The sequence below is a fragment of the Pollachius pollachius genome, assembly GCF_949987615.1.
Source record: "Pollachius pollachius genome assembly, chromosome: 7".
Taxonomy (NCBI): domain Eukaryota; kingdom Metazoa; phylum Chordata; class Actinopteri; order Gadiformes; family Gadidae; genus Pollachius; species Pollachius pollachius.
This window is the reverse complement of record NC_136940.1, coordinates 9462144-9473877: the sequence shown is the minus strand read 5'-3', so window position 1 is coordinate 9473877 and position 11734 is coordinate 9462144. Positions and strand designations below refer to the sequence as shown.

Here is an 11734-nt window from a genome sequence, read left to right as displayed (position 1 = left end):
TCTTTCCTCCGCCCGGGGTTTGTGGTTGGAGAGCGCCGCTGTCAAACCACCGAACACTGGGACCCCGCCTACTTTCATACAATTGGCTGTACTCGTCTGCGACTACGTGCGATGGGATGTTCTGTTTAACAAAACGCGTGACACTCAAATAACTCTTCGGAAAGATGCTCGTTGATTGGGTGACATTTTGGGACTGGGTTTTGTCCATTGCCCGAACAGATAATTATTCTCTATTTAAATCAACCATCGTAACCATCGTTGAATGTCCATTGCAACGTATTTTGATGTTGTTAACTGTCCTTGCGTTAAACATACTCTCATGTTATGCCAATATATTTATATAACGCCACTGTTGTTAACATCTTTTGGTGAGCTATATTCCCTTTGAAAGGAAAAAAATGTGTATTTACAACAAAGAATAATAGTCATTTACAACTGGGTGTAGTTCTACTCTATGTACATTATCCTTTATCTTTCTCTTAATTCCTTTTTAATTATGTTGTTATATTCCTTGAACACATATGGTGATAGCTTCTACTTTCAGAACAATATACCATCAGTACTCGGGCATCTTATCTATGAGCCATGACTAAATAGACAATGGCCCTCTGTTGTGCCAAATATCAATCAAAAGATATTTACAATAATTATATTTATTGCATATACAATGACAATGTTAAACATGATACATAATGATTTATGACTCTGGATGCATCTGTCTTCTTCCTTCTTCATGGCTGTAAATCAAATTTGAAAATATTAACCAACAAACGCTATAGGTGTGCCTGTGTGTGTGTGTGTGTGTGTGTGTGTGTGTGTGTGTGTGTGTGTGTGTGTGTGTGTGTGTGTGTGTGTGTGTGTGTGTGTGTGTGTGTGTGTGTGTGGATGTGTCAGTGTTTCCTGTGTATTTTACATCCAACCTTGGCTGTTTTTTTTTCTGTTACGGTAACTGGAGCTTGTTTTTAGCATTCCTCACACACATGGTGGCATTGTCTCTGAGTGAGATGGAATTACAACCACAGTTCCAAACATCAATGTGATCATCAAGCACTCATGTAATAGGCTCAATATCTGCTCTCCTCAAAGCTCACTCAGGACTAGTGTTGCTTTATTGCTCAATTGGTAGAGCATTGACACTGCCTTTGGGGCCATCTATCCTATTAATTCTTGCACTTGTTAGACACTTTTGATAAAGCATCAACTATGGCATACATGTCATTAAATACGGGGCATTTCTACTCTAGTTTATTTGTTTTTCTTATGAACTACACAATACTTCTGCAACCATCCCTTGACATTTTTTTACAAACGCTCCCTAAGTGCCATGTAGTGGACGCCAATACAGTGAGTGCATGAATGGCCACAGCAGGAATCAAACCCCAAACCCTGGAGGTGTGTGCTAAACCAATTCAGCTATGCAATGCCTTAGTTGGAAAAAACACCAAGAGGTAAGATAATAAGATAAATAACACATATTTTATATTTGACCATACCTTTGCTACTTTTTTGGAATAATTACCACTTCTGTTTTGTTTCTACTTAGGGGAACCTTGCGTTTCAATACAACATTATTTGATTAAGTGTTACAATGGTTATATGAAGGACTTGGACTTTACTGTTGGGACCTTACCCAGCAGGGGTCTATGTAGGATGCTTGGCGAAGCCCAGGATTCCAGCCACAGACGAAAATAAATGGTTTGGAGCTCACCATTTGATTACTTCCTTGCTTTCAAACTATTTAAACACATTGAGTAACCTTGACATTCAATTAGTAATATCTGGACAAGGGTTTATGATACAAAGCAGGTTTTATTTATTTTCGCAATTAACTATAACCTTACTGTGGGCATGAATGTTATTTGCTCCATTGCAAACAAGCAATGATATGCCTAATCCCTCTCATATGAAGGTTTTGTTTTCCCACAGTGTTGTTTCAAGATGCACGAAGAAATACATGGACAGGTGAATACCTGGTCACACCTTTCCAAACGCTTTGATTAAGATGAAGCAGTCATTAGGTTAAATTTAGACAAATTGTCTTTTATAAATAGCTACATATTGCGTATACAATTGTATATCTTGTAGAAGACATTCGTGTAGACAAGATTAATCCAAAATTCCTGCTTTCCCGCTGTTCCTTATGAGAATTTAAAAGTCTGTGGACGAACACATCATGTCATGATACAATTATAGGCAGGGTTCGAGTTAGGTGGGAGCCAGTGGGAGCTATGCTCCCATAGAGAGAGGTCTGGCTCCCATGAAAGCAGCAAACTCAAATATCTGTGGGGTCTCTGAAAATACAGCAGCATAATAGTTTAATTACAAATGAAGCTATTTTCCCTTCCACATACAGAGTAATATTGACGTTAAGTAAGTGATAATGTATAACGCCGGTCATTATCAGGAAAATAACCCCCGACTGGGCGAACCGGACACCGACGCGAAGCAGAGGTGTCTAGGGAGGTTATGATAGCAACTAAATGTCTTTAAGCAAAAAATCTCTGCTGTTACATATTCTAACCAATAGGTGTCATTAAGTCGACGAGCGCACTGATTCACTTTTAGGTATAGTAAATAAAATAGAGAAGGAAGGTACCTTCCTTCTCTATTTTATTTACTATACATAAAAGTGATGTTTGATGTTACTTTCCTTCATATCATACGTATGATATGAAGGAAAGTAACATCAAACTTATAGAGTTTGATGTTAATGTAATAGATACATCGTTTCTAAATCATGCCCTAGCTAGATAGGATATTATAGGACGCTCTCTTGCTCTTGACCACAATGGTCAAGAGCTGTTATAGCTGGTCTATATTTGGTGTTATTACAAGTTCCTTTCCAATAATTTCCTCAATATTATTTTGAAATTCCTATCTATTCTAAGTATTCTGGAATATAAAGTTGACGACAATCTACGTGGACAACAACTAAGAAGGCTGTAGATGGCTTTAAAAGGTATTACTCACTGGCTACTGGGACCCTAAAAAAACAAAAAAGTTGCTCTAAAGCAACTGAGGTAGAGGGTCCTCGGTTTTGCTTGTTCGCTGGATAAATGTAGAGGCCAGATTGTGAAGTGGTACTGGCCAAACCATGGGGGCCAAACACCCCCACTTGCCTCCTGGCTGTCATTACAAATCAACCCAAACAGTGGCTTCAAACGGTAAGGTCATTGTGACTAAGTTGGCCAATGACATTGTGTCGTGGGCTGGTGTTTTTGCTTACACGAGGAAACGCTGCTTTCTGACGGATCCATACAAGTTCACTCACCAATGAATGGTTGCAGTGGGACAGCCTGTTTGGGTATGCCGACCTGTCAGATTACTTCATGGGAGGGCTGCTTTTCTTTGTCTACCACCTATTTAAAGGACACGTCTGCCAGCCAATCAGAGAACAGCGAGGGAGGATCCAGAATACTGTTTTTCCATTCTAAATCAACGAGGGGCGTGGTTAAGACTGATTTGTCCCGCCCAGTGGCCGGTCTGCGGACTTCCCACAGACAGTTGTATGTTTCATAAAAATGCACTCTGATGCGGCAAGTAAGTAGTAACGTTACAGCGTCTTTTGATGGCTATATTTTTGCACGCAGTGGGGGTACAGCGTTTATCCCATACAGCTTGCCAGCTGTTCTGCGTTCCCATGTATTTTGTGTTTCTTTGCAAGCGGATAACGGACGGATTCTGTGCTGTCCTCTTGCTATTTGCAGTGTTATTCTGGGGCCGACAACAAAGAAGAATAGTGTGATTTGAGGTTGCTTCATCGTGCAAGGGGATAGTTTGTCATTCCGAAGTACATGTTTCATGTAGCATTTGCAATGTTCAGTTGAACATAGCTTGCGTTAAATTTGTCAATATCTGCGGCCATGATCGATGCAGTCGTTTGATTAATTGATACTGTATGCGTCAGAGGAAACTTATTAACTACCTAATGCCATTGGATATCAGTCGATTCCCCGGCAAGCTGCGGAAAATAGGCGATAATGAAAATTGTGACGCAGTTTTGTATAACATCTTTAAATGTCTGCTGCAGCATTAGTGCTTCTTTCCACGCCACTTTGCATCACTTGCCACTAAAGGTCGTTGCAAAACATACATGTTCAGCAGTGCACAATATTGCATTTTTCTGAAACACTGCACAATGCATTCAATCAGTAAAGGTGAGTGTTAGTGGGGAGCGGGGTTGTGAATGAAATAATTATTTTTGTCGGACTTGGGGCTTGTAGTTTTTATTCTTCAGCCGTCGCTTCGTTTTTACGGCCTCTTTTAAAGGAAATGAACTACAACGCCCATAGCCCCAACTCTCCAGATACTTTGTAAACTCTTTGCAAGTTGAGCGTCCGCACTGCTATTTTAGGTGTGCAGCTAGCGCTATGAAGTCAGCGATGTCTTTTTTTGTCTTCTGTTGAGCCGTAAGAATCAACGCTGCTGTTATGGTTTGCCGATGTTTGATCAAATATGATTAGATGCCACAATAATATAAGGCTATTAGGTAGCTTGTCTGAGCAAAAAACTGGCTTGGCGTATATTGCGAAGAGAGCGGACATATCTTCTCAAAATGTATGACTGTTATATTTATATGCACATTTAACACTTTTTATATGCACATTTAACACAATATACCTGTTGTACATTATGGTGGTTGACGGAAAGGTCTTTCCTTCTTGATACATCGGGTTAGATAGCTCTAACTAGAGATAGACGTATGTATAGCTGTATAGCTTCCCTGTAGCTGAATTTGCCAAATACCAATGGATGTCATGGACTTGCGACGGCGTTGTTGATTTTGTTTTGTTTCCTTTTAGATTTCCAGCTGAACACCCATTTGTCTACACTGGCCAGCATCCATAAGATCTACCACACCCTACACAAGCTGGTAAACATTGCTTGTTTGTGTGTGTGTGTGTGTGTGTGTGTGTGTGTGTGTTTGTGTTTGTGTGTGTGTCCATGCACACATAACATAGGATAAATATTTGTCTATAACACTTTCTTTAGAACCTGACTGAGGACATTGGACAGGAAAGCCACAAATCAGGTAATAAGCTTATCATTGTGCGCATACCCCCAGGCCATTACTCTTCTATTACATGTATCATGGTTATCTGAACATGCTACATGGCTTTACCTTTCCCATGGCATGTAGTATGCTAAGCTGCCCTTGCTACATGTCTTTACCTTTTCCATGAAATGTATCTTGGCTAGCTGAGCATGCTACACATACGGTTAACTGAACATGCTTTACGCTTCGACCCTCTTCCCCTAGTGTGTTGTCTCCGCGCCATGCCTCCCAGGAAGAAAAGAAGACCATCTTCTGGTGAGGACATGTCTGCTAAGAAGAGTCGACAGGACAGGTAGGACCCGCGGCGCAGAACCTACCAACACCTCACCTGCTACACCCCATCTCAAACACAACCATGCCTACCCAACTACTTATAGTTCGCATATTACCTCCTATAAACCAGCTTACACCCCATATTGTATCTTACACACACTACCCTCTACACCCAATCTACACCTCCACTTAAAGCATATATCCATTACCTTGGCTACACCCAGACCCATAGCAATGGGTCTTACAGTCCACAATCTTAATTTGCCTAATAAGTAGTGACTGATTCAAATTATCCTAAGCCCTTGGTGGTTGAGGAAATGACGAACTGTGACTGTTATGCACAGTGTTTTCAGGAAACAGGAGTCCACCCAGATCCGTGAGGAGGAGCTGTTCTCCAGCAAGAGGTGTCTAGAATGGTTCTATGAATACGCAGGTACAGCCTTTACGTCGTACATGTCATACACATACATGGCTTCTTCCTGTCTTACCACAGTATGCAAGTATGTGTGCTTATTACATGTGATAAACTGAATGGTTGAAATAGGATTTCTTTGATCCATGCAAAGAAAACATATCATGTTTCGATCTACTCCCATGTTTCATTCCACTCCCAGCAGAAAGGTATGGGTTTGATCCCTTTGTGTCTGTAGCCCAACCTTTCTACTTAAGCTTTTGTTACTTAGTTGGCACGCACCTTGTCTTATTACGATTTTAATTTTTTTACCCTGAATTTGATAAATGATAAGTTTCTTCTTGAATCAAACCTGTTGGCTTCCTTGAGCAAGATGCCCCCTTACCCCAACCTTATTCTTAAAGACTGTATCCGAGGTCAATGCAAATAGCTTTGGTGAAAAGATATCTAACTAAATGTTAATAATGGTGCTATTACTGGTTGTTTGTTGAACAGGCTGTGATGACGTTGTGGGCCCAGAGGGTATGGAGAAGTTCTGCGAGGACATCGGAGTGGAACCAGAGAATGTAAATACCATCCTGCTGATTGCTAGACTTCAATGATAGTCTAATATACCATGACTTTAAAGGGCCCCCAAATGAACCACCAGGTGTGAGGTTTATAAGCCATTTCAAGGTCTTTCTCTTTGTGACATAACATGTGGGAGTGTCCACTCTGATGTATGATGGACAAATCAATCCAGTCTACCAAGTAGTTTCACATTGTGATGTAACCAATAGATATATTCTAAAATGGCTTGCAATTGCCTAACACGACACCTGGTGGTAAAATAGGCGCTTTACGTATGGTGTACTAGGGTTCTACTATTTAAGCTGAAATACCTGTTCCTACCGAGCTGTGCAGTGTAGGTTTCAAATAGTCATCGCCCCTCTTATTTCTTCATCCTAAATTGTCATATGTCTCCTCCTGTCCTTGAGAAATCACCCAACTGTGCTGGTTTTCCAGGTGGTGATGTTGGTTTTGGCATGGAGGCTGGATGCTCAGAGCATGGGGTACTTCACCCTCCAGGAGTGGCTGAAAGGAATGGGCTCACTGCAGTAAGTCCTTCTCCTGTGAGTCTGTCCCAATGCGGCTATGTCTCTTTGCTATGTGGCCACAAGCTATGCCTGGTTCTCTTCTTTCCTCTGCCGTCAGGTGTGACTCCACGGAGAGCCTAAGGAACTCTCTAGACCACCTGAGGTCTGTGTTGAACGACACCACCAGCTTTAAGCTCATCTACAGATACGCCTTCGACTTTGCACGGGTGAGTCCAGGAAATCCTGTCCTACATGTGATGCTGTATTTCATACTGATCTAATTGATCAATGAAAATATTATTTTTTTATAAAATGATCAAGTAATTCATCAGGTTTAATTCTAGATAATCTTTCACTTCTGATCCTATTAAACCCAGTCAATCATCAGTCAGTGAGTGTAATCACTTTCAGTGTAATCTATGCAGATGTTGAGCTCAGGATATTTCCAGCCTGTTTTGGGGTGAAGAATTGCCTCATATACTGTTCTTAGACAAAAGCTATGGTGGAATACTTTATTAACCAGCCAAACTTGAACAATGTGATTCAAGCCATGAACCTAAATAACACAGCATTAACAGGTCTTTGCTAAACAACACCTCTGTGGTCCCTGGCTTAATATGTTTAAACACATAGCGGTACATTGGATTTTTTTTGTTCATATTGACTTTCCAAGTTAGAGCTTATCATGTTCACAGCCTGTTTTTGTTGACACAACCTGCCTTGGCTGCAATTGGTGGGAAGCGTCATCCGTTCAGGAGAACCTCTCAGCCATTCTCACTTTGAGATAAGCATGCGCATGTGTTTGGGTTTGCCATTATGCAGCAAGGTTGTGATACGAATGTGGTGTGTTATGTAGGAGCTAGGGATGCTTCAATTGGTTAAATGTGAGGTGTATGTAAGAGCTATGGGTGCTGTGATTGTAAGTCACACTGAATTGTTGCTCAGTTGACGTAACTGTCTTCATTAAAAGCTAATTCCAATATATCTACCAAACAAACCTCAAAGTAATTCCAGATATACGTAGCCTTCTGATCTATGACTAATAGGTATTTGGGTTTTAAGATGCATTATTTTTTTCTATTATAGGAAAAAGATCAGAGAAGTTTGGACTTGAACACAGCCAAGTGCATGCTGGGACTTCTCCTGGGGAAGACGTGGCCCCTGTTCCCTGTGTTTAATCAGTTTCTAGAGGTAAGGGCCTTGAAACATATTCAAGTGCCCCCATAAGCATGGCGCCAGACATGTGTCATTGCACCTCCGTACACATAGGCTTTAATGGATGTCATATTATACCTCGTATATATTTAGGTTATCATGGGTGTCATATTATACCACAGATCAGCATGGGCTGACACAATCCACCTCCATTCAATATATGTGTAAACCGCCGACGTTGTCTTACTGCATCAAACCAAATCCTCTTATGTTTTTCACTCTGTCTCTCTTTCACAAGCAATCAAAGTACAAAGTCATCAACAAAGACCAATGGTGCAATGTGCTGGAGTTTAGCAGAACAATCAACTTGGACCTCAGTAACTATGACGAAGACGGTGCCTGTGAGTGTCAATGCACACACACATACACACACACACACACACACACACACACACACACACACACACACACACACGCGCACACACACACACACACACACACACACACACACCGGGGCTAGCACCTCTGACCCTCCCTCTCTGTCCCCTTATTTTGTTCAGGGCCTGTGATGCTGGATGAGTTTGTGGAGTGGTACAAGGAGCGACAGGTCTCATAGCTGCAGTGCAGAGTCAGCCGAGACTTAAGACAAAAGGTGATAGTGACAACGACGACTATGGAGAAAAAAACGAAAAACCATAAACAACAACAACCAATGAGTAAAAGAATACAAACTTTGTCAAAGGTGTATATGTCAGCACTGTTGTGGGCTGGGGGGGATAGGGAGATTGGGGTGGTCTCCGAGCAATGAGGGGGTACGGAACGGGTATTGTTTTTTTTAGGGGACGGGGAATGGGTTGAATCAGAGTGTTAAATCCTGGGGGGTTTTGACCCCCCCTTCCCCCGTGGGGATCAAGGCTGTGATTTGTGAAATAATGATCCTCGCCACCAGGGTTGTGTTGTGGGTGAAGGCATGGCTAAGAACCCCCAGCGGCATTGGTCGCCCTCACTGTGACATCATAGTTGCATCTGTGTATGTGCGTGAAGAACAAGGTGTTTTGAATGGTGATGATGTAGGCAGAGAGGATGATCGGTCTCCTCAATGGGAAACTAACGGAAGCACCGTTCACGTTGTCTTAAATAGGGGCTCTTTGAACTTTGCCTCATTAGAATATTCTGCATTAAATCCTGTGCTTGTTTTTTTTGTTTTTTTTTGCCAATTTCGATTGTGTCTCCGAGGTGGAAATGGACTATTACCAACAAGCACATGGCGTCAAAGAAGTTAATATTTTACGATTATTTTGTGCCAGTAGTTATCGAGCCCAGGCTCTGGTTTGCTTATGACTTTCTAATGACTCAGTGCAGGCAAACCAGATCACTCCCCCTCACCACCACACCGACCCACCCTCACTAAATCAGTCATCAATGCTGCTTATTAACTTACATTAATGCACAGCGGTCAGCCACTGAGACGTGGACCGCTAGCTATCGGTTCTTTGGCCATGTTGTTAATGTATCCATGCTGTGTTGGATAGGAGTCTTTGTGCCTCAATACACTTAACTGTCTCTCTCTCACACACACACACACACACACACACACACACACACACACACACACACACACACACACACACACACACACACACACACACACACACACACACACACACACACAACACACACAGGTCAGGGATTGCTTCAGGACGACCATGGACTGTCGGGGGCCGTGTACATTTTGGGGACGAAGTGAATATGGACGTCCATTACGTCTTCCTGGTCGTCCTCCTGGGCCCACGAAGCTTCAGGTCCGATATTAACTCGTAGCGTGGCCGACACGGACAGTGTTAGTAGATCCACAGCGGAGGGCTCCAGACCCCTCCCAGGACGCCTTCGAGGTGGGGTTTGGGTTCTCTTGCATAGGAAAGGAAAGGTAAGGTAGGTCTGCTGGATCATTGCTTTGTATTATATCACAGCGGTCCTAATCTCAAACCCGAGGTTGACACCGATTCAGGGGGGGAGGGGGGGGCAAATGTATGGAGGCTACGCTGTTATTTTTGCCTAGTATAATGTTCTCGTATAAACTCTAGTCTTTGGCTGTGGTGTAACGCGTTGTCACAGGTTTTGATATTTGCATGCATGCTCTTGTCAGCCTTCTGTGAATGGATGAGGTCCCCTTTTTGTAAGAAAACGTTTTGTACAGGAATTAGTGAGATCTTTTTGTGCTTTTAATTTGGTATTCAAGAGTCAGAAGACTTTCTCTGAGACCCCTGATATGGTGTCCGTTAAGACCCGGAACGGACCTTTTATCCTCAGTGGAACTGTAGTTTGCTCCTTCATTCGGCCCCCTGTGGCATATCAGTGCACATTCTGTAGAGGTCTATGACGCAACCTCTAGTTTACAGCGTCACTTTTTACCCAATGGGAGGTTACAAGCTGCATTGGAATGTTGAACTTCATTGGTACCTTTCATAAATGGACATAAAGATTTGTCAGTGTTGAAGATACAAAAAAAAAAGAAACTCAAAGGTTGTATCAACTTTCTCTGCTTCAAATCTCCATTTGTTGACCGATGCCAGACTCTGGTCTACTCTGGCCATCGCTGCTTGGATGTCTGGCTTTCAGAACAGGCAGTCCAGTCGCTGGTCTTTGGTCCGTAGCCTTGGTTTCCGAAATATTGATGAAAAGCAAAAATGTGCGGAAAGCAAAGATGTGTGTAGCATCCAAAGATCTTACTCGAAATGCCTTCTTATCACCACTAGTTGGTAGTATTTCAGCAAACCTCGACCTATGAAAGTGACCTATTGAGTTCCCAACACCCAATGCAGTCAGATTTTACTCTCCAAGTTTTGCTATTAGAAAGCATCAGCCAATCAGTTTGTAAGAGTTTGTTAGCAGTAGGCCTAGTTGTTAAGACTGTTTCAACAGATTTAGAGTGGATTCTTCAATGGCAATGCAGAGGATATGTCCACCTGGTCTTGACTGTATATATGTATGTAAACTATGTATGTATGTGTCTATATGTCTGTTTTCACTATAACCTATGTCTATATATACAAATAAAGGGGTTTATTGACTTAATGCTTGATGTTGTCACTTTAATACAAATTTCCTTAAAATAACTAAACAAAAGGTTTTTCTTGTTGCACAGTTACTCAGTATATATTAAAAATCTTACAGGATCTACAAGATAATATTTATGAAGTTAAGTACAGATTCTGGTCATTATTCATGGTACATACACGTTTACTGACAGAATTTGATTAAACATAATTGTTTCTTTAAGAAAATGACATCAATAAATGTTACATAAATGCCTAGTTATAAATACATTTGTAGGCTACAACTAGTTAAACTTCAGACATTGGATTTGATGAGTCAAACAGTGTGGAGTTCTGTATTTCTAAGTATTCTGGAGGATGTCTTAAATCTACTTTAGTATCCTCAACCTGCCTGTCACGTCCCATGAGTCTGTTCTGATACTCGGTTCTCTGGCGTGACCTCGGGAGTCTTTCTGGAGCTCTAGCTTCTTGTACTGATATGATACTGCTATGAGGTTCCAAGTCTTCACCAGAGAATGAATAGTTCAAACTGGGGGCCTCTCTTAAGAGAAGACCCTGATAGCTGTTTTGCTGAGAGGACCCTTCAGCCCCTAGGTCCTTATCGTCCGTGTCCCACCTTTTCCTCTCTGAGGACATGGCTCTCAGAGCGCCCAAGCCCCTCCTCTCCTGCGTGCCCATCTTCACAGATCTCCACCCCTTCATTTCT

General features: G+C 42.0%; 1 protein-coding gene across 4 annotated transcripts; it reads left to right on the top strand.

Annotated features, from left to right (window-relative positions):
* Nucleotides 1-3491: 3491 nt before the first annotated feature.
* Nucleotides 3492-9967, top strand: dcun1d4 (DCN1, defective in cullin neddylation 1, domain containing 4). Of its 4 annotated transcripts, XM_079739663.1 has the most exons (12): nt 3492-3540; nt 4803-4873; nt 4993-5032; nt 5261-5348; nt 5674-5762; nt 6237-6307; nt 6747-6838; nt 6936-7044; nt 7904-8008; nt 8271-8373; nt 8533-8624; nt 9655-9967. In XM_079739663.1, exons 1-11 carry the CDS (start codon nt 3522-3524, stop codon nt 8586-8588), a joined length of 843 nt encoding a protein of 280 aa, XP_079595789.1. In that variant the 5' UTR covers nt 3492-3521; the 3' UTR covers nt 8589-8624; nt 9655-9967. The 4 variants fall into 4 exon arrangements, with proteins under 4 accessions (XP_079595789.1, XP_079595788.1, XP_079595791.1 ...); XM_079739662.1 differs by having other exon boundaries at nt 8533-9967; XM_079739665.1 differs by lacking the exon at nt 3492-3540 and adding an exon at nt 4341-4409 and having other exon boundaries at nt 8533-9967.
* The last annotated feature ends 1767 nt before the right edge of the window (nt 9968-11734 follow it).

Bases quoted from the DNA above. Each gene is read 5' to 3' on its own strand.
- dcun1d4 (XM_079739663.1), top strand. The intron at 6,839-6,935 runs GTAAGTCCTTCT...CTCTGCCGTCAG, and splicing joins AAAGGAATGGGCTCACTGCA to GTGTGACTCCACGGAGAGCC. The intron at 8,009-8,270 runs GTAAGGGCCTTG...CTCTTTCACAAG, and splicing joins TGTTTAATCAGTTTCTAGAG to CAATCAAAGTACAAAGTCAT.